The sequence below is a fragment of the Xyrauchen texanus genome, chromosome 2, assembly GCF_025860055.1.
Source record: "Xyrauchen texanus isolate HMW12.3.18 chromosome 2, RBS_HiC_50CHRs, whole genome shotgun sequence".
NCBI lineage: Eukaryota > Metazoa > Chordata > Actinopteri > Cypriniformes > Catostomidae > Xyrauchen > Xyrauchen texanus.
This window is the reverse complement of record NC_068277.1, coordinates 61,451,968-61,478,141: the sequence shown is the minus strand read 5'-3', so window position 1 is coordinate 61,478,141 and position 26,174 is coordinate 61,451,968. Positions and strand designations below refer to the sequence as shown.

Genomic DNA, 26,174 nt, shown 5'->3' with positions numbered 1-26,174 from the left:
ATATAAAATAGGAAATCAGATTTTACCGATGCAAAGCTTTTAAAGGGAGATGCATCACGGTTTCAGCCCAATTTCTATCCGGTGCACACCACTCCAACCGGTGCACTACATCGCAGACCCTTGCATCGATCGTGCCAAGCCACAGACACATACACACAGACACACACATAATCATATAGCCTTCAATGACTCTGTCTCACACACACAAGCACTCATTCATTCATAAAGATCCCTTAATGTTTCATGTCATGGTTATGACCATGTCATATCAGTCTTAAATGTTACCTGATAAGTGTGTTTTTCCCCCTGTTTTCAGAGCCTTTTGCGGCATAAATCCCCAGACGGGCAGCAAGGCAGAGAAAAAACGAGGGCTGAACGCACCAGTTTGCACACTTTTGAGGAAACTGCTGGATTTTGAATTGGTGGGCAGGGGACATTAGTGGGCTGGGGACATTAGAGGACATTAGTGGGCAGGGGACATTAGTGGACAGGGGGCATTAGTGGACATTAGTGGGCTGGGGACATTAGAGGATATTAGTGGGCAGGGGACATTAGTGGACAGGGGGCATTAGTGGACATTAGTTGGCAGGGGACATCAGAGGACATTAGTATGTTTGACAACTCATGTTCAACCAGATTGGTACAGTAATAGATTGTTTGTTTGTGCATTGTGCACTCTGTTTTCTCATCAGTTTTAAGAGAAAATAAAACTATATTTAAAAAAATACTAAGTGTTTTGTTTTTCTTTGCAGAAGTCTGAAAGAGGACATTTATCCAAGTTACAACATTTAATTGTAATATTTACAATATTCTGTCCTGTGAAATTACAGGAAATCCCTAAAATTACAGGAAATTCCTGGCTACTGAGTTGCCGTAAATATAACATTTTGCTGTAATGTTTACAGTATTCTATCCTGTGAAATTACAAGAAATTCTATTAAGTACAGTACCTTGTTGTAGTTATTTTACAATAACAGTCCTGTATACTGTTTACAGTAAATTTATGGCAACTATTAGCCAGGAATTTCCTATAAAATTACAAGAAATTTCTAACAGTGTAGCGTTTTCCGCATGAATAATGAAAAACAACTCAGAGAATTGGACCTAAATTCCACCAGTGTCTATCTCTCACCTGCAGACGCTGACTTGGGGATCACATTCAGTCAGAAGCTGGAAGCAAGCACCTTGTCCCCTGAAATAAATCTATTGGTACAAACACGTTGCGCAGACTTTTTGAAAGAACTCCTGGTCCAATACCAAATGCGCCAGCCTGCATCAATGGAGCTGCTCGCGAAGCTGGAGCTCCTATGTCCTGCTGCCGTGATGTCCTACAAGCCAACAGTCCGAGAGTTGCCTAGGGAGTTTTTTTCTGGCTCTCTCGATTCCCTTGAGACTCAGTTGAGAAATGTTGCCTCAGCAGGTTTTTCCCCCAACCTGGCCATTGACGCATTCTGGCTTGAGGTTGAATGTTTTAAAGATGCTGGAGGAAACCACTGTTTCCAGGATTTAGCTTTTGGTGCTATAAAATTGCTCACCCTCCCCATATCAAACGCTCCAGTTGAAAGAGCATTTTCTCAAGTCACACTGCTGAAAGATGAACTACGAAGCAGGATGGGCTTACCCCTTCTTTCAGGGTTGATGGACGTGCGCACAGGTCTTGCGCGTAATGGCTTGACATCAGCTACATTCCGTCCGCCCGGACAGTTGTTGAAGGAGTTTGACTCTAGTATATACTAGAGCTTTTGTGTTAATCAATTCAGATTATTCTTAATAACAATTGTTCAAAGCGATTTTCACGAAAACTCACACTCCTAACTGTCTGTCGGGGAATAACCTCAGGCAGTTCGACCTGTGTGTTTTTGTGAAAATCGCTTTGAACATGTTATTCAGAATTATTGTTTGTTATTGTGTTCTGTTCTGCAGCCCAGCCCTGTTCTATAATCAACTCGATTTTCATGTAGCCTAATGTTATTCATGAATAGGCCTATGAATGTTTCATGTTGCTTATTGAAATAATTTAAATGTTAAAGTGGGTTATTTTGTATGTCCATATATCCACTCAATGTTTTTATGTTACTGAATGGTTTTGTTCCAAGCGACTTTTATTGACAATAAACAGACTCATTGATAGCCTAAGTTGATCGCATTATTTTCCGTAACATAAGCTAGTTTAATAGTAGAATAGTCTGACTGAGGTCAGTGTAGCCTACTTTTGCGTTCATTTGATTTCTGAAATCGGATAGGCTAAGTCTAAGGTCGATTTTTCCTTTTTTAACTCCTAATTGAATAATGAAAAACATGCTTTCTTCTTTATTCGCTTTTAGACTGGTGAAACGATATTCACAAACTTATTTTCCTTATATAGGCCTACAATGCTTAGATATTTAACTTCACATATAAAAAAGAAAGCCTAAAACAAAAAAATTTCAAAAACTATACAATTGTAACGACGGTTTTGTTGTGTGTGTACTTTCACATGCACACACACGGCAAAACCGTCGTTACAATTGTATTTCCCTTAGCCGGGCACAGGCTTCCACTGTATCTGTTGTGCTTCACGCACTCTCTCTCCCGCTCTCTCGACATTTGGCGTTCCTTAAATGTCTCTCTCCGTATCACTATAACAAGACACAGGAGTTAGAGGTAATTACAAACCAGGTGACAAGCCTTACCGCTCTCTCTCTCTCCTGCAGACCGACACATGAACACACCCCCCATGCCACAGTTATGTTATATAAAAATAAATTATTTTATGATACACATATTACTGTCTTAAGTGAACTCATTTATAAATGCCATTAATAATTGTCATTATTATTATTAGCCTAAAAATCACCCACAGCCTAAATCACCTCTCTGTATTGTTCCAGAGACATGGCTCTTCTCATTCAGCACTGCGGGAAAAATATAATTTCCTGGTTTGGCCTTAGAATACCAGTAAAATCGACATTTTCCATATTAATTTGTGAATATTTTAAATGTTTAATAAAGGGGCAAAAATTCATAAACAATACGTCAAGATTTATTTTTTATTTATTATATAAAAATAAATATTTATTATATATTTATTTTATTTATTATACAATATATATATATATATATTTTTTTAACTGCAGCATTTGCAGTTCAAATTCAAATTTTGGTGTTCAACTTTGCGTTTTAAAAATACAACAACCGTTAATTTTTTATTACAGGTTAAAAAAGGAAAAACGAATGGACGCAAAGTACACGGACCAATGGGTAATTTTCAAACTCGTTAATGATTATCATGTGTTTAAATGAGAAACCATAGCGAGAAACAAGCCAATACAAATTTGGGCGTTTTTTTTGTGCATTCTCGAGGTTTTTGACGATGTTTTGGGCTGGAAAACCTTGCTGGCATCTGGCAACCCTGGCTCCAGCCACCGGTGGAGTCAAGAAGCCTCATCGTTACAGGCCCGGTACCGTAGCGCTGAGAGAGATCCGCCGTTATCAGAAGTCAACTGAGCTGTTGATCCGCAAACTGCCTTTGCAGCGTCTGGTGAGAGAAATCGCTCAGGATTTCAAGACGGATCTGCGCTTCCAGAGCTCCGCCGTCATGGCCCTGCAGGAGTCCAGCGAGGCCTATTTGGTCGGTCTCTTTGAGGACACCAACTTGTGCGCCATCCACGCCAAGAGGGTCACCATCATGCCTAAAGAAATCCAGCTGGCCCGCCGCATTCGTGGAGAACGCGCTTAAATCCTCAGCGGCGTCCCTCACATCTACCCCAAAGGCTCTTTTAAGAGCCACATCAGTTACACTCAGCGAGATATTTTCCAGTCATTAATTGACTTTAAGCTTTATTGACCCAAAGTATATTTGACAGATATGGACCAGAGCTCGTAACACTTCAATGCTTCAAACCTCAATCTTGATGTTGAATTACAAATATAGAGTACTGCCTTTAAGTACAGTAACATCAATGTAAATATATTGGCAGCTGGTCATAATCAGAGTCAGTCTGAGCAAATGTAGGATTTCGTCTGTGAATGACAGCAGGGTAGTTTTTAGGTTCATTTAGGTTTATTTTTTCCCAAACTCTAAATCTTATTTTCTCTTTGGTGAGACAACGACTCTTTTTCTTTAGGTTTTATGGCGGGTTGCGAACCAACTTAATTGTTGCATACCGCCACCTTCTGTGATGGAGTGTGAAGATAATGACATCTAAGTTTCTCCCCATTTCCTATATTTTAATCCACTGCTCCTAATAAATCTCATTATTGCATTAATTTGTTCCTCCGCATTTGGACCATCGTTTAAGATATTGCTAATTATGAGTTCTTGACTTCCTAAGGTTTGTAATTCTTCCTCAAGTCTCCTTTCTCTTTCATATGCACAGCAAAAAAGCCAGTGTACATTTAACTCAATTTGAGTCAAATTTAACACTCTTGAAATGTATATATGACTCCCTCCATTTTGGAGTTAAAATAACACCTTTGAAAGTGTCAAATATGTACATTACTCACAGAGTACATTTTAACACACAGAGTTTATTCATACACCCAAAAGAAGTGTATGTATAACCATTCAAAGTGTTACCTTCCCCCACTAGTGTTCAAATATACACCCTTGTAGGGATAAATACACACCTGCAATGTGCTAAAATATTGAAAATTACACCCCCCCCCCCACCCCCCCCCTGTATTTTTTTATTTGTGTGTGTTATATTAACAACTATGAAAAATATATGTAGAAAAAAGTTAGTTTTATTTAATAAAAATCAAATTTGTATGCTTTCCGAGAGAAAACTCTTTTCAGAGATAAAAGTAATGTATTCAACAATTAGCAATTTGCAAACATCTGAATCCATTAACTTCTGTTCTGACAAATCAGAAATTAGTACAAGTATATAAGACAGTATATAAAAATTGCACAATATCAAATATATATAAAAAAAAACATTAAACATGTTTTTAACTAATAGCTAATGTTGTCTGAAAAAGGGCAGCTTATCCACTCTTAACAGAGAAAAACATTCTCAAACATTCTTTTCTTACATGGTAAGCATGAACATGCCCTTATAAAAGCAACAATACTATTCTTTTACAAATAAAAGCAGTCAAGTGTCCATTCAACTGGACTGAATTTGTAAATACATTTTACATTAAAAAAAAATTTTTTTTTAGCTTGTCTGCTCTCCAACAAATAAGAAATTGGTGCATGAAGATTAAAGATCTTCATGCACAAAACAATGCATTGGAACAATATACAAATATGGTTCTTCAAAACCATATGATGCTTGCAAATCAAATGGCCTGAATAAAGGAAGATCCTCTACTCTTGACAGACCAAAAACATTCTGTTCTCTGACATGGTAAGCATGAAGGTGCTCAACAAAACCAACAGTTTCAAAGTCTTTAGTCACCAAACAGTTTTGGTCATCTATTAGAACAATTTCAGTAATTTTACTGAAAACTGGTAGGTCATTCTTCATTTTATTGCAAATCAGTAGGTCATGATGATATTCAGTTCCAGAATGTCTTAACCATGAAGCTACTGTGATGTCACCATTCCAAAAATGTGGATACTTTTGAAGAATAATGTCACGGTAAGGCAAATCCTCAACCTGCAGAGTTTTCAAGGGCCCATATTCAACATTTCTAACAGGCATGCTTTCCCAGTGATAAGCAATTGCATACTGGTGTTTTAACGCAAGAGACTTTGTGACGTTTTTGAAGTTTTTTATACTGTCAACAATGTCTCCAAATATCAGAGGAATATTATGAATTAAACAGAATGTCTGAATGGCATTCAGTCCAATATCATTCCCCGTCTGCTCTAGATTTAATCTAGTAGGCCGATTTTTTTCTTTCCAAGTAGCCATAATTGAAAGAATAAATTCTGTTATAAATCTCTTGTCTCGATATAATGCCAGAGAGATATTCAAGAAGTAACTTTATCTCATATTGTCCAACACCCTCAAGGATATCATGCATTATATCTGGAGCGTAATTGTCACAAATATGAAAATATTGCAAGTCATTGAGCAGACATGTACGTTTAACGCCGAAAGATGCAGTGATGGTAGGATCAGCTAACAAATCTGCATAGTGTTGTTCTTGTAAAGCTTTGTTTTGTAATATAATATTAGTGTTATCCTCACTGAAAACTGACTGCGATGTTTTCTTGTCTACTAAACAGAACCGACAGAAGTAATGGGCACTGAAAGATTCCATGAATCCAAGAAGTGTGTGCATCCCCAAGTTATCCCCTGTAACCTGGGCAATTGTGCCAAACAATGGCTCTTTGGAGAAAGGAACTTGAATTCCTGAACTTTCAAGGACTTTCAAATCTTCAACAAGGGGCCGCAAAATTGCGTCAAATCCATAATTCTTAATATCTTGTGCATGGAATAATGACAGTAAATGAATATTCATTAAACTTGAATTCATCTTTGGTGGAAAGTTCCTGAGAATAAAGTAAATGGCTCCAATTTTGTGGATGCCTTGCTTAGAGCCCAGGGGATTAGCAGATTCAAATTCATCATAAAATAACTGTATCTGAAGTGCATTTTGTTTTTTACTGAATAGTGGGTGGCTTTTATAATAAATTCCATCACAAAAATCTTAATAGACAGTGCTAATCTCACTTGGATTTGACATATGTTTACATATCTCTGAATTCCTAAATATAAAATGCAAAGTGTCTCACAGGGGAATGTAAATGAATTTGTCAGTTACAGGGACTTGATCGTATGTGCGTGTCACCTGGTTCAACTATCAAATCTTACCCCTAACCTTATCTCTGTAGGGTCAACAACAGCCCATTTCTCTTTGAAATATTTTTTCCATTTGTATTCTGTACTCAGGTTTGTGAACGGATTATCAAGGTTATTAAAACAGTCATCTATTTTGGATGCTGTTGAAAAATCATCTGCAGGAAGTAATTTCATCACATTATTTTTGATATTTGAATGTATTTCACGGACCAGTTCTTCCATATCCGATACTAAAGATGTTACAACATTGGTTGCTACTCCACTATTTTGCAATCTAGCGATAATGGATGCACACATTTCTTGAGTTTTAGGTGATTAGGTGATGTCGCTGTTAGTTCAATGTGATCATTCAAATCTGACTGGTCAATATCTCCACCAGTTTGATTTTCAGTCACGGCTTGGTCTAGAACGTCATGTCTATGAGCATTAGTCAAGTGTTTTCGAAATCCTGCATAGGTCAGGAAGCTGTGCTTACAATTGTTCTGTGCACATTTCAAGTTCAATTTTTTCCCAGGATAGTAAGCATAAATGAGTTTTAGGTGACGAATAAGGTCATTAATAGTTGAATGCACCAGTTTGCAAACAAAACAGCGAAACATTTCAGTGCCAGGCAGTTGAACTAGTTCAAAAGTTTGGATCGTAGGTCCTTAACCCTTGGGGTTTCACGAACTGTGCCAATATCAATCTTGTATACTGTTGTCTGGATGAACGTATACATGGCATTTAAGCAGTGGGGGTATGACACACTAAAGACAAAAAGTTCATCAAAAGCAGCAAGGGAAGACTTTGCCTGGCATGGGATGAGTTGTCCATCCAACACAATATAGAAATTGTGGATGTTGTTCTTTGCCGAGCCAACTGCAAGGAGATGTGGTTGAAGACCCTCAGTCTTCTCAATGTGTTCAGTTAGACTGCGGCAAGACTGAAATAAGAGAAAAAAAACTTAGTAAAGAAGTAATCCAACTCATGCTGCATAATGGCTTACTAGTGCTTGCATGCAAACCTTGTGAAACTGCACGATATAGTCCATAGCCTCCTGGATGCTTATCTTGGTGGATTTGTTCCTACCACCAGCTGAAGGTGGCAAAAAGTAGGCCAGGAGTAAAATAGAGGACATGTCGCTGTCCCATCCTGCAAAAAAAGCATGAATAAAGGAAGGTAGATCAACAGCAAATAGCAACATTCCAAGAAACAGACAAAAAAAATTATATAATCTTTACAAGTAATAAAAAAATCCTTTACCTTGCCATTCAGCCCTGTGCAGCTGCAAGCAGGCTGTTGAGATGCAAGTTGGAAGTAAGGGTTTTTGCCTCTGAGATGACCTTGGGCTTTAGACCGTCCCATTGTTCAAGAAGTCTGGAAGCTGTTTCTGTGCCAAATTTGATGTTAAAGTCTTGAAGTACCTGTAAAAAATACAAATCAACATTATAAACATTACTGATCCTATACACTATGCCCTTCCCATATAATACATTTTTTCTCTTCACATTATGCTATTAACTATATCTTACCAATCCATTAGTATCAAGAAATCATGGAAAAACTGAAAGCACCATGTTGGACTTTACTGCATCATGGGTAAGCTGCTGCCGATTCTTGAATGTTACTTTCATCTTCTAAAAAATCTGGTCCTTGTCTGTACAATGATTCATAAAAGATATCGCTTCCTTGCATTGGTCACCCTCCAACTGCTGCTCCAAGTGGTTCCAAGTGGCTCTATGAGCTGTGGGACCTCCACTGCCCTCAGTTCCTGATGTTCCACTTGACCTGGCATCCTGTTTGCTGTGGTGTTTGCTTTGCCGTGAGACCGTTTTCAGCCGCCAGGATATGTATCCTTGATTGCTCTTGGGGTCATAGAAATGTTCCTTTACAAAAAACAAAAATATTGTAGATCAATCCAAACATTTAACAAATCTGAACTTTTCATTATACTAGGCATTAGTGTGCAAATGCTTGTACAAAATATAATAGACTTAGCAACAGTGACAAGAGTCTTGGCTGTTTGCTCAAAGCCTGAAATATTCTTCAACACTCCAATTTTAAATCTTCCATTAAGTATTTTAGCACAATGAGAAAAGTATTTCAGTACTTACATATCCAGTTGTTGAGTATGGATCCTTCAGTGATGGGAATAGTGTTACAATTCCCAAAGCACAACAAATTTTTGTTTCTTTGGAAGGGACGCGTCTTTGAGAAGAACATGTGGGAGTAGTTACAACATTAAATTATTCAGTAAAATTACAGAAATGTAGTTGTTAGATATAACTGTGGCTTACCCTTCTTTGTCAGTTATGTATGCAACTACAATATTGACTAAGTGTCGCCGTGTTGAGTCTTTGAGTTTGCCATGTTCTTTATATTCAGCCAAAATCGCAGGTCCTCCTGCCTTTTCCTCCATAATTCTATTGACAAACTATAATCAAAAAAATTATGTGTTGTAATGCCTCATAATAAATTTTTTTTTGAATATCTATAATGCAAAACAACCCAGCTGGTAAATTATTAATTTTAACAGAATCACCTGTTTTGCCTCAAAAGTCTCGTCAAATCGAGGTCTCTTGGAGCTTGGTCCAGCACTGTCATCAGTCTCAGAAGACAGTGATAGTGTGTCAGTTTGTGAGCTACAAGAGGAATCGAGGACTGGGCATTCTGGAAGTACAAATAAGACACTTTAAACCACATTTAAACATGTTAAATGAGCTACTGTCACGAACCCCGCTCCCTCGCTCCGCCCCCTCGAACTTCCTCGCTCGTTTTGCTCCCTCGGGCTTCCACGCCCGTTTTGCTCGCTCGAGCTTGCACGCTCGTTTTTGCTCCTACGAGCTCACATGCTCGTACACTATCTCCCCCCTCGGGCTCACATGCCCGCTCCCAATCGCCAGAACATTATGTACACCTGCACTCGTCTCATTCTCCACATTAGTTTCACCTGTACTCGTCTCATCACCTTTCATTGTTTACACCTGCACTTTCCCCTATATATATATCACTGCCCTTTCGTCTCACGCCTGTTGGTTATTGTATTTAGTTTCCCGTGTCTTTGCCCCCCGCTAGTCTCGTCTAGTTTTGAACCCCTCTTGTCTTCCTCTTAGCTTGCCAGCTCCCCTTGTTCCCCTGTCTTTTGCTCCCACTAGTCTCGTCATTCTTATTCTGATTACCCCGGCTTTGACCCCTTGCTTTCCTTGACCAATCTAGTTGTAGATTTGCCCTTTTGTTATATCCTGATTCCCCGGCTCTCGACCCTACGCTTACCTCGACCATTCTCCAAAGGTTAGAAGTGGTAGATTATAGTATAATATATTTAATATAACCAAATTATATTATTTATAAAATTATAAACAATTATAAAACTCAATTTGTTATAACTCTGCACTATAGTGATGCACACTCCACTTATCTATTCTTTTTAAAATGGCTAATACTGCTTAAGGACATTTTCCCAAAACTGAAAATTCTTAAATAAAAATAAACTTAAATTACTTACTATCATATTGTTTCATACCTAAGAGGTATGGCAGAGGGAAATATTTTCAGCATATAACAACTTAAAATTCTGTATTTTCCTCACATAATGCCATCCTGTAGCTTTGAAATACTATGAATATAACTGGATTTGTGGATACTTCATGGAAGACATTGTATGTAAAAGTGCAGCAATCCAAACTCCACAGAAAAATAACAGATTTGGACTGACATGAGTGCAAATATATATTTATTTGTAAAGTATTCCTTTAATGAATTTAATCAAGTGTGCTAGGGAAGTATTTGTATATCACAGATACAACACTTGCCTGAATCTTGGTCAACAATTCTCCAAAGTATATTGTGTGATCTCTCCTGCAGCAGGTCAGTGAATACATCCTCATCTACCTCCACACCAGTGTCATCTTGTAAAATTAGATCCTTCTCATGGATTGAACATTTCTTCTTGACTTTATGGTGGACAAGAGATATGGAGATCCAGCCAATACATTACAGCGCATTCAAACTCAACACAGCAATGATAACCACTTTAGCTAATAGTGAAGATTTAATTGAAGAACTTACCCTCTGTCATCAAACTGTTGTAATCTGCTCCGTCAATTTTAACCAATTTCTTCTTTCCTCCATATACTACTTTGAAGAGCATTGCGTTACTAGAGAATAATAATAAATAAAGAAAACACTTTTCACTAAAACTCACATTTCAACTGAAGTTTTGACGTGTTTTACCGTTTTAAGTAATATGTTTCACATGGTGTCCTCAGGACTTATTCCACGACGAAATATATTTTTTGTTTGCTGTAGCCAGCTGTTTGCCGCCCATTTTGAACACTTTTTAGAACAAACAAAAAAAAGGCAACTCATATCGCAACAGAATAGACAATGCAGGTGGTTCGAGATGTGTTTGAAAACGTTTAACTTAAAACTTTAAGGACGCTTTCTGTGTCGACGACGACCAATCTCATTTTGCGCATGCCGCGGGAAAAGGGCGAGTCTTCTCGGCTAAAAGACCGGGAAAGACCGCGGTGCGGTGTTAGCCACAAAGTCTTTAAATACATATATTTACAAAATGCCTGTGGCTAGAGGACTAATGGGAAATACTGGTTTGTAAAATACATACACCGTAATTACTTTATTATTTATTAACATTGATTAAAGTAACTAATCTAACGAACTTTCGCGTACGTTTGCAGTCCATGTACAACATATTTTGTGCCATACATCTCTAATATAGCGATAATACAATTACATGATACAATTTATGAAAAATATTATTGTATATATACGTATTATTTGATATTTGAAGCCAATTCACATAGGTTTACCTGAGATACACGTGGTGCTCACACGAACTGGCTCAGAATCTGTGCTGCCACTTTGCAATATTTAAAACTATTTGCTAAATATAATTATAGATCAAATCTTCTCTTTCCAATCACACAATTCTTTAAAAGACAATACAAACGTACTATTGAACTGGACACTAATCTCAGTTAATTTTCCAACTGAAAAGAGTCGTAAAGGATTGTGGAAAATACATTTTAAATATTAACACTGAAAAATAACTCTCTTTATTGATGCAGTTTTACACTTGTAGATCAAAATGTACTCAAGTTTTAACACTGGGCAACACCAACATTTTTACACCGGAAATGTAACACCTGTAAATTTGCTGTGTGCAGGACATACCATCAACACATGCTCTACTATCTCCTCTATTGCACAAACCTCACATAAACCTGTATTATGTTTCCTTATGATGTAATGTAAATAAAATAAAACAAGAGTTCAAAAATAATTGTTTCTGTATAAATGCAATATTAATGTACTTAAAGGTTAGTCAAGAAGTGCCCTCTAGTTTGAAAATGAGTTGTAATGGCAGTAATAAGTGTGAATGTTCTTATACATATGATTGTTTTGAAGTCCTTTTGCCCATAATTGTTGTCTCTATTTGACTACAGATGATCACAGTAAAACACAGACTTGGAGCTTATATGCACATCTTCCTTTTCAAGTTCAGCATTTTCTCAGTATACTGTACGTAGGAATAAAATGCCTCATAAGAAATATTTATGACCTTTATGTCAAAAATCTTAGAGAAGACGGTGCTTCGCACAATTAAATTATTTTTTAGCTATCAATAATTTGCTTGATAAATTTCAGTCAGGCTTCAGAACTGGTCGTAGCACAGAGTCAGCTCTGTTGAGAGTTTAAATGATATTTTTTTAGGTGTGGATTCTGGTAGTCCTGCTGCTGGATCTTATTGCTGCTTTCATTACATTCTTATCGATCGCCTAAGAGACCAGGTTGGTATTCAGGGGTTAGTCTTGGATTGGGTCTCTTCATATCTCAAGGGTAGAACGATTTCAGTCTGTTTAGAGAACTGTTCTTCATCAGTTGTTCCTTTAACATGTGGGGTCCCTCGGGGCTCCATTTTGGGACCCGTTTTATTCTCCCTCTACATGCTTCCGTTAGGAAAGATCTTTGATAAGCATGGCATACACTACCAGCTGTATGCTGATGACTCTCAACTTTACTTTCCTATTAAACATGGGAAGCACCCTTCTTTTGAGTCTCTGCATAAATGCATGGCCGATGTAAAGTGTTGGCTGGCAAACAACTTTCTTCAATTAAATGAGGATAAGTCTCATATGAGGATAAGTCAGAGTTTATTGTTTTTGGTCAAAGGGGATTTGAGGTAAATTTAGAAATAAATGTGTCACTGCTTCCAGGGAAAAAACTTCCCTATGTAAAAACCTGGGTGTTATATTTGACTCTGAGCTCAAGTTTGATCGACAAATAAATGCTGTTGTTAAAAATAGTTTTTTCCATCTTAGAACTATAGCAAAGTTGAAGTCCATCCTTTCTTTTGATGATTTGGAGAAGGTTGTGCATGCTTTTGTGTCTTTTTGTGATCTCTCTCTCTCTCTCTCTTGCTTGCAGCTGGTCCAGAATTCAGCTGCTAGGCTTTTAACTGGAACCAGGAAAAGAGACCATATCACCCCAGTTTTGATTTCACTACATTGGTTACCGATCCAATACAGAATCCAGTACAAAGTGTTGATGTATGTATTTAAGGCTCTTCATGGTCTTGCACCTGAGTACATCTCTGCCTTAATAAGTTTGAATCAACCTTCAAGGTCTCTCCGCTCTAGTGATCAGCTGTGTCTGTCAGTTCCTCGATCTCGCCTAAAAACTAAAGATGATAGAGCTTTTGTGGTGGCAGCCCCTAGACTTTGGAATGAGCTTCCATTGGTCATAAAATCATCTCCGTCTCTATTCTCTTTCCAGGGGGCCTTAAAAACGTATTTATTTTCCCTAGCTTTTTAATTAATTGCATTATAAATTGTACTAGGTCAATTTGATCTTATTCTTGTTTTATTGGTTTTAAATGTTTTTTGCATTCTTAAGCTGTATTTATGTGATTTTTTGTAACTCCATGTACAGCACTTTGGTACCCAGTGTGGTTTTTGATAGTGCTCTATAAATAAAATTGAGTTGAGTTAATGAATAGTTAATATTTGAATGGACATTTGAATGTGAATACATCACAGAAAACAGAAGCTTCTCAATGTAACTGTTTATGTAGATCAGAGTTGTGAGAACTAAACACGTGTGACGTAGAGTTGGCTCCGCCTTCAGTGCTGTGTCTCTGCTAGGTCCTGTAGACAACTATAAATCAACTCTCCTGCAGGTTCAGTTGTTACATTCTGTTGATAGTGTAAAGCTTCTCATCATGTTTGGACGAGGAAAAGGCGGTAAAGGACTCGGAAAAGGAGGCAAAGGACTCGGAAAAGGAGGCGCCAAGCGGCACCGTAAAGTATTGCGTGATAACATCCAAGGAATCACCAAACCAGCAATCCGTCGTCTCGCTCGCCGTGGCGGTGTCAAGCGTATCTCCGGTCTGATCTACGAGGAGACTCGCGGTGTGTTGAAGGTGTTTCTAGAGAACGTGATCCGTTATGGCAAGCCAAAGTGTTCACAAACGCCTGGCCAGGCGTCCGATTGCACATTGAAGGTGCGTACACACTGCCAGCGACATCGACTCAATACCATTCATTTTCAATGCGAGCATAGCGACTTCCGGCGACACGACCTGTCGCGACCGTTGGCGCTAGATGTGGGCGTGTCCAGAGACGACAAAGTTGAGAAAAGTTCGGGCCCTTTCATAGTCAACGCATCGGTACGCGTACGCGTCTGAAACCTATGCTTCGGCCGCCAATATGCGTCGATGCGTAGCCAAATGTGTCGTCCTAGTTTTTGATAAGCGACACACCGATGCGCACAATACTACGCGGTGTCAGTGGGGGCGACATTGCAAGTGTTGTACATTAATTCAAGTATATTATGTTTACAGAAGAAGATTTGATTACAATGGCGGGGAAGAGGGAAAATTATGCGAGCTTATACGCATACATCCACATTTATACGACAGTTCGTCGCAATTACACTCCAATAAAATAGCGTTGGAAAATGCCTGGAGGGAGGTTGCAACCGCGATGGGAAAGACCGTAGAGAATGTGAAAACGGACTGGAAAAAGCACCGTGACAAGTTTACTAGGGCGCACAAAAAGTCAGTTGCCAGTCTTCAGTTGCCATTTTGGTCTGAATATGACGTGACCCGACTCTACTAATATCACCAGACTCTACTACCCCCTGTTGCGGGAGCGGTGTATCTGCTTGCGGACTATGAAAGGGAGCACGTCGCTCGCGTCACTCGCGTTGCTTGCTCGCGTAGCTCGCGTTGACTATGTAAGGTCCATTAAACTTTGGAGCGACTAACGGAAGCGACTGCCAATAGGAGAAACGACTGGAGAGCTCACGTGATCCTTCTCTCTCTCTCTCAGCTCCTGCAGTAACGGAAAGATGGATGAAAGGCTAATTCTTGCTGTTAGAAATTTTCCAGTGCTCTATGATATGTCTCTTCCCACGTACAAGGACATTTTTAAGAAAAATACTGCGTGGAAAGGTGTATCTGAGATCGCGGGGATTTTATGGACCCAGACAGAACGGCATTTGCATTTTCGCCGCAGATAAACAGCCGCTCTGGCAAACAGCACGCCTTGTTTCTCATTCATCTTTGATATAAAGCATTTTATGTACTGATTCCATTTATATTTAGTCTTTTCCCTCCAAAATGTTTGTTTTTAGTGGCAAGAAAAGAGATTCGCTGTCAACAGCAATGGAATGACATCCGTGAATGTCATTTATAAACGTTACTAGGCAACCAGTAGTGGGAACACCCACTAGCGACTTCACCGCCAGCCACTGGCGACCTGCAGCGATGAAGTCGCTGGCAGTGTGTACGCACCTTGACACGTCAAAAGCGTGCGTTTTTGCCATAAAAAGCGCGCGTTCTTAACGTCAGAAACGCGCGGTTTTTGCATCAAAGCGCGCGTCAGGAACGCGCGTTTGGCTGTCAAAACGCACGCTTTTGACGTGCGCTTTGGGGGTCACCAAGCGCGCGCTTTTGACGGCGTTTATCATAACAAAAATGGCCGTCAAGCGTGTGTTTCGAGTAGGGCGTTATGAATGTGTAAACAGGTCAACCACACAGGCAGTGCCAGCGTGTGTGAAGTGTTCATACAGGCGAAAAGAACGTGCTCGTTCATTTAGTGTTCTCGGAATCGCACGTCGAAAGCGTGTGAGGTCTTATGTCCGGTTTCTTGTATTGTCATTAAACCCAAGTTAAACAGCATGGCATTATCGATGGCAAATTTGACAGAGGAGAGGATTATAATTGGTGAGTTATTATAATCCAGTATAGTTATCATTTAGGTAAAAAGAAAACTGCACTTCTACAACATTTATTGATTTTTGCTCATGTTAATTTCAGCGTTTACTAATGATTATTAAAATAAATAGTTGTATTTGTTAACATTACTTACGCACTCGCGAACTATCAGGGTACTAAAAGGGTACACGTCTGAGATTATTAAATAAGTAAAACAAAGTTGTAAAAGTAAAGTTTAAAAAGGTTATAGAAGTCTATGAAAATTGTAAAAAATATATATAAAATACATATTGTTGTATTATATGATATATATATATTTACAATACATTTTCAACTCTAAAACTTCAAGAAAACCAATGCTATAAATATCTGAACAAGTTCTGGGCCAGATTTTAGGCTGATGTCTCAATAAATGAACTTTAGAAAAACTATTTGTGTGTGCAGTACCAATCTTTTCCACTAGATGACATCCAGACTCCACCCATGACTCTTCGATTTCCATATATGTTTTTAGTTCTGAACCTTATATTTCCATACTATTCCAAATATTTATGAAGTAGATATCCTAATAGTTAGGGCAGTAATGTTAATATTTGATTTCAATTAAATCTCTAAAACCCCCAAATGTACGGAAAGAATCAAAGCGCGTGTTATAGTTATGTTATAATGTAGAATGGCAAGTGTCCCACGGGTGTCGGGGAGGGGCAGTCTTAAAAATAGTGGTTAAAGACATTTTTATAAATCATAAATTCAGATATTTATTCTTTGAATTGTGTGAAAAGTATTGATAATTTGTATCCACTGTAAGATTATAACATGTTATCCACTTTGTCTAATTGTTTTATTATTTTATAATTTCTGGTTTGCTGTAGAATTGATACAATACAAATGGACAATGTTGCCAGTAATCAGTGCAATTATGCTTTAGGTATAAGGCCAAATATACAAGTTGAGTTTCACGAAATCTGAAACAACAAAACTACATTTTGAAGTTCTGAGTTAAGATGAACAGAAGCAAACTAATTACACATCCTAAATTGTACACACACACACACACATATATATATATAATCAAATCTATTCAATGAAAATTCCGTAAAAAGCAGTATTTTTTTTTACCATTCCTTAATCTTAAAATTGTAAAAACGTTTGCCATTATAACATTTACACAACATGAACTGAGTAATGTCATCTGAGACTGTTAGTTATTACATGATTAAAAATGCAAACATACACTTAAAGCATGGCAATCCCATCAGAAATGTTTCATAGCAAAGGAAGCACACAAAAAAAGCCAATTGGTAGCCTGCCCTACACCAAAATCAAACCATAAAATAATTTTACCTGCAGCCACATTTATCCTATTATGACACATCTGAGGGTCTTTACCTTAATGGTTTCCAGTGATTAAAGAAAGGACTGATGAAGGTGACATGAATCCCCTTTCAGTGCTCCACTTCAGCAGAAGAAAGACAAAAGGACAAAAAGTTACTCAGACTTTCTATCAGTAACGTTAAATGTCTTACTTTGAAGATGAAAATCATACTTAATACTATATATTAATCCCAGTGTAGGCTTTCAACTGTTTGTTGACTTACTGTTGTTGGTGAATGGGTCTTTCTGTTGGGTGATCTCCCCCGATAAAAATCTTATTCCAATGCTTGATCAAAAAAAAAAAAAAATAAAATATTGTAAACAAATATCTTTATCAGTGTTTGAAGAGGTTATGTAAACATTTCTAAGGAATAAATGACGGTTTTATCACTTTACGCTTTTTTTTTTCCCCCTCATGCGTTTCAGTTTTAAACTAACGTTAGCTGACAACTTTAAACACATAACGTTACCAACAACAAAACACAACAATGTCAGATGGTACTAACGTTACATAAATACGTGCTCGCTACGCTAATGGTGAAGCAGTACAAAAACGCACACAGAGATAAGTTATTTATGTTATGAGGTTGCAGTAAGCCTATGACCGTTAACGTTAAGTTACCTGTGTCCCTAAACGTTAGCTAGACTGTTAAGGACTGAAAAATGTTTTCTTACCTGATATCGCCAGTACTTTTACAGACCACGTACGACCCAGCTCCTCTGTTCACATTCCAGCTTTTGTTCTTCATTGACATATCAACTCAAATTCGCTCAAAATTCAACAGGCAGATATAAAATAATACAGGTCTGACCGAGTAATCAACGCAAGCAGCAGCTGCTCACCGATAGAGAGTAACGCGGACGTATTTTCATATTTAAAATAGGCGCGCAGAGCCGCGCACATTCTCATTGGACAGTTTCCTGGAAGACAAACAGATAAACCAATCATGCTCAAAGTAAAATGGTGAAACAACAAATAACAATAGTTTTCGCGAGTTAACATAGAGGTGTATTAAGTTTTATTTGCAGTCTGTATTATTATTTAATTACTTGGTCAAATGACGACAGTGTATGAATACAAATGTAATAATATAAACTGTTAGGCAAGCAGACAAAATAGTAAATTCACACAAAATCACATAGGCTAAGGCAAAAGGTTTCTGCTGCACTGCTCTCTTGGGGGTGAAACTATTGTTAATAATAATTCTATTTTAACATATACATTGAAGAGCTGATTATGATAAAATCATTAAATGCTAATTAATTATCATAACAATACGTTAAAAGACAGATATTACGGTTGTATGTTGTTGAAAACGTTACAGATCTTGTAAAAATTTCAACGTTGATTTAGAAGTGTTTTTCTTAACCTTTTTCAACCATTTAGCATTTAGACGTTATTTCAATGTTGTTTCAACGTTGTAACAACAACTGACATTATTTCAACCATATTTCAATGTTGAAGGTCGCATATGTGCCGGCTGGGTTATGATATGAAATTCGGTCGTTGAAAATGTTGAAATGTTGCAAATACGTCAATATTATACGTTTCAGCATCTATTCAAACGAAGTACGTTTTCTATTTTTGAAAATTACGTATAGGCCTACCTACATATTAACAATGAGACCAGGCTGAGAATGACATACTTACGTCGAGTAACTGGTCGATTGTTTCCCTCATCTATGAATCCCACGCGTACCCTTAACGTTCGCGGGATGTTGACTACCCTCCTCCTCCTCCTCCTTGGCGGTCTTGGATTTGTCTCATTTCTGAACTCTCGCAACCTACAAGTAAAAAAGTCACACAAAATTAGACTTTTATTTTTTTTAGAATATCGTTAACGTCAACGCATTAACCCATCATCTACGCTCACATGATTGACATTTCTTTTAGCAACAGCCAGAGCCGTTGGCAACAGCTGTCTTGGAAAAAAAGTGATCGTCATCGTCCGCCAAAAAATAAACTGCCCTCGGGAGTGCGTGAAGCTGCAGCATGATCATGTTCAATTATAAATCATATAATTTACTGCTCGGTTATAAATAAAATAAACAAATTATCTCTCTTTCAATTATACGTATGACTTTACATTACTTTAACAATTACCTTTCAATAAGACTGCCTTCTTGGTCCTCGTTTCCCATAGTTGTTTGTCCTATCAATCTATCAAAATTAGCATTTATTTGAGATCTTAAACTTAAAAGACGTGATCTGTACCTCTGATCCGACATGTCTTGTAGAACAGGCTGAGCTCTGATCTTACTCCACGATGACGTATAGCTAATGTGCTCTGTCTAGCAGACCACGTTTTCCCATCATCCTGTTGGTTGGGGTGGTATTTCCCAGTCTCACTTTAAAAATGTAATTTGCACGTAATTATATGGTTGTTATTTTTGCTATATATTATACCTATTATAAAACATCATATTCCAGACGTAGTTAATTAGGCCTATATTATTATACTATGTCCATCATCCAAACGTCTAGAAATGCATTGATGAAATCTTTGTTGATCAGTAACACGGTTCATTAGTTTACATTAGTTAATATATTAACTAACATGAACTAATCACGAGCAATACATGTGTTACTGTAGTTCATCTGTGTTAAAGTTAGTTAATAAAAAAGGAAAAAATGCAGTAGAATTGCAGTTCATTAAAGGGGTTGTTGATTATGATTAGACTTTTCTAACTGTAGTTAGTGTGTAATGTTGCTGTTTGATCATAAACAACATCTGCAAAGTTACAACACTCAAAGTTCAAAGCAAAGGGAGATATTTGTTTTAAAGAAATCACTTTTTAAGGACTACAACAAACGGCTGGTAGGAACTACACGAGCTTCCTCCCGGGTTAGTGACATCACTAACCCTAAAATTTACATAAACCCCGCCCCCCAGAACACGATTTATAGATTATTATGACAGAATATGCTAATCAATGACTATAATTCAAGTTTTTGAATTTTTTCAGGACACAAGCTGTTGAAGCTCCGCCCCCTGTGCCGGGAGCAGCAGCTAATTTGCATTTAAGGGGGCAGACACAAAAACGGTGCATTTTTGCTCACCCTCAAAAAGTGACAACTTTTACATGCTATATACAAATATCTGTGGGGTATATTGAGCTAAAACTTCACACACACACTCTGGGGACATCAGAGACTTATTTTACATCTTGTGAAAAGGGCATTATACCACCCCTTTAATTCTTTCTAATTAATGTGGTTAACTTCATGGACCTTATTGTAGTGTTACCATTGAACCTATACAAATGAATGTATTACTAATCATAATGTTATATGATGGACACATCTACAAAAGCTATTAATTAGTAAATTATTTTAAAATTTTACTACTTGGCTTTATTGTATGAATAATTAACTGGTGATTAATATGCCAGAGGACAGAATAGCAAAGAGAGTTCAACTGGGATAAAACACACAATTACCCTTTTAATAAGGAACATACCACATCCAGAAATATATTTACAAATAGACTAATGTGCAATGCAGTCAACATCACACAAACACAAGCTAAACCTATGTAATTGACAAAAATGGCCAACTAGTTTACAATGGCTTGTACCAAAAGACAGAACTTATAAATACTGTTAAAAAAAATGTGTCACAAAACTACAATATTATCAGAGTCTATGGATGAATGACAGACTGCAGGAACTAGGAGGCAGTGGTGGCTCAGTGGTTGAGGCTTATGGTTACTGACCAGAAGGTCGGGGGTTCAAGCCCCAGCACCACCAAGATGCCACTGTTGGGCCCTTGAGCAAGGCACTTAACTCCAGGTTGCTCCGGGGGCATTGTCCCTGTAATAAGTGCACTGTAAGTTGCTTTGGATAAAAGCGTCTGCCAAATGCATAAATGTAAATGTAAACATAATTGTCATCTGAAGAAGGTCAACACCCATGCCATCACTGGAGACATCCAGAGGATCCACCAAGCGTTGGAGTTGATGAACATCACCTTCATTTAGATTAAGCAGGCTTTCAGGGACATGAATGGCATCTCTCCATAGAGGATCAGCATTTTGGTACTCAGGTGTGTCCTGTTCTTGTGCCATTCCTGGATCTGGCCCCTGTGGTAGAACACCACCTTGAAGTTCTGGTGCATTGACGGGTCCTTCAAATACTCCCTGAATGGCTCTCAAGGGCCTGTTCTGCATCCGCAGGCATGCTCGGACAAACAGCTGTACTGGAGTGCTAAATCTCTCAGTGCGCAGGCCATGATTATTCCAGCGACGGCGGAAAACTCCGAGATCCCTGTTTATTCTTGGGAGGTACACATACTGCAAAGCCCACATGTGCAGTTCATTGTCAGGATCAATGATCCCCTCCGATTCCAGGAATGTAAAGAGGCCATGGTACACATTGATCATGCCAGTCCAAAGATCACCCCAAAACCTCTCGATCCTCTGATTGTGTGTACTCTGACCTCTGAGAACACTCCTGGTGCCCATTCCATGGAAGACATTCATGAAGAGACACACATCAACGTTCGCTCCACCGTAATCACAACGCACTTGTGACGGCACACCATACTGGGTGACTGCTGTGTTGAAATGTTGCAAGACTGTACTGCTCCGATTGTTGTTGGATGCAACAAGGAAAACCACAAGCCGGCTGTAGCCATCAATGGATCCATGAACCACAATTCGCCACCTTTGAAAACAAAAACAATTTTATATTACCAGGTGGCTTCCTATAGTTTGAATATGAAGGAAGATTATATTGCTGCTATAGTTAGCAAAATGGAAATCCCTGAATGGTTTCATGTGTGAGGTGTTGGAAGAGGTATAAGGCTTTTGGATTTGGTAACTTGGCTTTACAACACAATACTTAACAAAATCTTACTATGAGACTATATAATATGGATTATGAACAATGCATCTTAATGATGTATGGCTCCAACACAATTACCACAATTTCCAGTCTAATCAACTGTAAACATGATGGTTGGATAAATACCATTTAAAATATCTAATAAATATAAACATGAATTCCATAACTTTTTGTTGTCATGGTCTGACGATGGTCTGGCTCAATTTTCATGAAAACAGCCTAGGAGTAGTGCGAAAAAGTAGGTTTTTCAGATAATTCAAAATGGCGGACAAATTTTCATGACGAAAAATTACATCATATGGTGCAATCAAATCGTCCTGAGCTATGGAATCAGATGGAAAAAATAATTTAGTTTCTAGCCCTTACAGTTCAAAAGTTCTTAGCATAAACATGAGTGAAACTTTGGACAGATGGTGTGCGTTAGAGGTATTGAGTTAGAGACTCCAAATTTGCTATGGTGACAGATCAGACTGTCCTCTATCAGTGTGCCAAATTTCATAACTTTCCCATAAGCGGTTCTATGGGCTGCCATAGACTTCCATGGCGGAAGAATAAGAATAAGAAGGGCAACGATTTCAAGAGGTGATACGCACTTTCAGTGCTTGGGCCCTAATAAACGGAGCAATTTCAAGAGGGTCCTCACACCATTGGTGCTCGGGCCCTAACTGATCATTACCTTATGAGCTTGTGGTAACCATCTAGGTGCCATAGAGAGTTTGGGCCAGCTACGCGGTATGTTCTGCGCTGTAGTCTGTGTGACAATACTCTCAAAACAGCTGCATCTGGATTTGTTTGGAGCATACTCGCCCTCACCCTCCTCCTTTGAACAAGCACACCAGCTGAGCTTAACTGAGCCCTCACAGACTCAGGTCCAAGAAGATCATTTTGACCGACAGCATCGATGACCATGCTGTCAAGCTCCTGGTCCGTAACCCGTGCATAGCGTCTGGAACGATTGAGATGAAAGATTCTGTTTAAAAGCAAGGTTTGGACAAAGCAATTAATTCAAATTGTTAACCATTTAGTTTTTTAATTGATAAATATCTTTCAAAATCTAACCCCAAAATCTGACAATTCTAAGTTATCTAGGGGAAATATGTTTTTAGTTTGTTTGTTTCACACAGCCACCATTTGCATATTTTGGCCCTATTAAAGTCCTTTAAGCTGCACAGATGCCCATGTGTCCACTCTGTAGTTTTTGGTCAGACACTGGTTGTGATGAAAACATGAGACAACTTCACCCTTTCACACTTATTGTGTTAATTTAAATATTTTATAAGATAGTTCAAAGTCATGAGTTCTGTTTTAAACCCTGTGCTCACATGAACATTTACAGTAATTTGATGGCACGCACAATGTGTTAGACACTGGCTGAACCTTGCCTTAGTCGACGTCTCACAGTGGATCGTGACACATCAAGGATTTCGGCAATTTGCCTTGAAGTAAATCCAGACTCCACCAGAAGTTCTATTTGTGGCCTGGTTATGATGTAAGATGGGGGACCTATACCACCATGAACCAATAGTACTTGATACCCACTTGCACCTTCAGGAAGTATAGAAAAAACAGACAGCATTAATAAGGTGTTCATAGAAACTCGCTTGCAGACGGTCATGACGTGCATTATGGTCTGGTGAATAATTTCTTCCCATTAACACTGGAGAAGCCGCAACAGGTTAGATTGGCGTTCAAAATCAATTCATATATTTCGATATGATGGGCCCTTTAAATTGGGTATAAATGTTTGCCATCTTCATTACATCACTATATTAAATTGAAGTGTGCAACAAACGAAAATATAAACATTATTAATGACATCAAACTACCTTGATTATTGGCCTGGTCTCGCAGGATCTGAATGAATGCTGAAAGAAGAGAGATGAGTTCTTGTGCAAAAGCAGTCCCAAATGGTACCCCGCGTAAAGTGAGCAACACCCTTTCCAATCTACAAGCACATTACATAAAAAAAAAATGTTCAAAAGACAAAAATTTTATGGATCCATTGTTGGCAGTGTTCTGAATCATTCCTAGCCTTGGAATTACGGGTAGGCCTAACACTTTAGAAAACTTCCATCATTAATGAATAAATACACATGAATAACAATAACGCGATATTAACTTTCTAGTAACTACTATTAACTAACAATAAACTCTGATTAATGTATTAGTTGGTAATAGTGCTCAATCTGTTACCTATTTAGTAATTACTAGTCCCTCCCAGAGAACTACCAAGAACTGCTACAGGTTCATAATTAATGTGAATAATAGATAATGTATAGGCATAATTGTTCTAAAGAAAAGATGGTAACCCACTAGTAAGACTCAATTGTTAATACATCCTTCAGAAGGAATTACTATATCCAAAACGACAATCCGCACAAAAGCTTACAATGATTTAAGTCATTACTAGAGAGTTATCATGCTTTTCACTTTGGCATACTGCTCCAAATAATTATTAATTCCTTCTGAAGGATGAACACTTTTATCACTTAGTAACACCTACCTTGCAATGTGCTACGGGGATCGCTTTAGTCGACTATATATAAGGTCGACTATATATAAGGCTTATAGCCTTATAAGGCTATAAGCCACTCCTCTTTTGGCGGGCTGTGACGTACGTGTGACGGGCACCAAGCGCCCTCATTGGTTCGTACTCTCAGCTGCCTCTCTCCATATGCAGCAGTTACCGCAGAGCAGGCAATATACAGTGATGTGAATAAGTAAGGACACCCATGCTAAAGTTGCCTAAAAAGAGAAATAAAAAATCATCTTTTGGAAATTTATCTTAATGCCATAATTTAAAAAATAAGGAAAAATACAACCTTTAAGGACACCAATTTTATTTGTGAATGAATAATGTATCGTAAATAAATAAATGTTCTTCCTTAAAATACAGGGTGCATAAGTCAGGACACACCTATGTTAAATTCCCATAGAGGCAGCAGATTTATATTTTTAAAGGCCAGTTACTTCATGGATCCAGGATACTATGCATCCTGATAAAGTTCCTTTGGCCTCTGGAATTAAAATATCCCCCCATCATCACATACCATTCAACATACCTAGAGATTGGCATGGGGTACTTTCCATAAGATCATCTCTCAATGCAAGTCAAACCAGCTATTAGGCTAACTGAAATAAAACCATGCCAATCTCTAGGTATGGTGAAGGGTGTGTGATGATGGGGGGTATTTTAATTCCAGAGGCCAAAGGAACTTTATCAGGATGCATATCCCAGATCCATGAAGTAACTGGCTTTTAAAAATATAAATCTTCTGCCTCTATGGGAGTTTAACATAGGGGTGTCCTGATTATGCACCCTGTATTTTAAGGAAGAACATTTATTTATTTATGATGCATTATTCATTCACAAAGAAAATTGGTGTCCTTAAAGGTTAGATTTTTCCTCATTTTTTTAATTAAGGCATTAAGATAAATTTCCAAAAGATGATTTTTTATTTCTCTTTTTAGGCAACTTTAGAATGGGTGTCCTTACTCATTCACATCACTGTGGTCTGGTGTTGCAGCACTGCTCATTTAAGGAAAATTAAAAGATACTTTTTGGCTTCAATATTCTAGAGAAAGAGTTTTCCCGTCGTAGAGATAGTCTCGAAAGGGAACCTACCGTACAATTGTTGCTTCCACAATGTCGAGGTTCGAGTTTACCGTTGACAAAACAAGACGACAACTGTCGTTAAAAGTTATCCTGCACTCTAGCAAAATTCTACGAGCCATTAGTGCTGCTGGGCGGTATGCGGTTCATACCTATTACTGGTGTTTTTATGATATTTCTATGGTGTATGTCGCTTTAAAAACGTTCGGAACGCAGCGTGACAGACAGTGAGGTCAGCTGTAACTTTTGTTACTAAGCGTGCTGCGTGACGGTGAAGATGAGTCGGTTAAACTATTGATAGTGGTCAAATAATACTACAGTGTTTCTCACACATTTCAACACATTCACAATATCAACACTGCCCGCCACAAATAGATTTTCCAAAAGG

At 38.1% G+C, this 26,174-nt stretch overlaps 3 protein-coding genes across 3 annotated transcripts in view; 1 reads left to right on the top strand and 2 right to left on the bottom strand.

Moving 5' to 3' along the window:
• The window catches only part of LOC127655936 (uncharacterized), a 49,100-nt gene extending 45,382 nt beyond the window's left edge, over positions 1 to 3,718 (top strand). Inside the window, exon 3 of the mRNA XM_052144030.1 lies at positions 3,394 to 3,718. Coding sequence (XP_051999990.1) covers positions 3,394 to 3,718 — 325 coding nt within the window. The remainder of the gene's footprint in view (positions 1 to 3,393) is intronic.
• Positions 1 to 26,174, bottom strand: part of LOC127656003 (histone H2A-like) — a 357,620-nt gene that overhangs the window by 168,612 nt on the left and 162,834 nt on the right. The window lies entirely within an intron of this gene.
• LOC127655686 (uncharacterized) lies at positions 7,357 to 10,866 on the bottom strand. The gene is made up of 8 exons (XM_052143622.1): positions 10,785 to 10,866; positions 10,529 to 10,669; positions 9,259 to 9,386; positions 9,014 to 9,150; positions 8,831 to 8,924; positions 7,993 to 8,140; positions 7,741 to 7,868; positions 7,357 to 7,659 (listed from the first exon to the last, which is right to left on the bottom strand). The coding sequence occupies exons 1-8, from the start codon at positions 10,864 to 10,866 to the stop codon at positions 7,357 to 7,359; spliced, it is 1,161 nt and encodes a 386-aa protein (XP_051999582.1).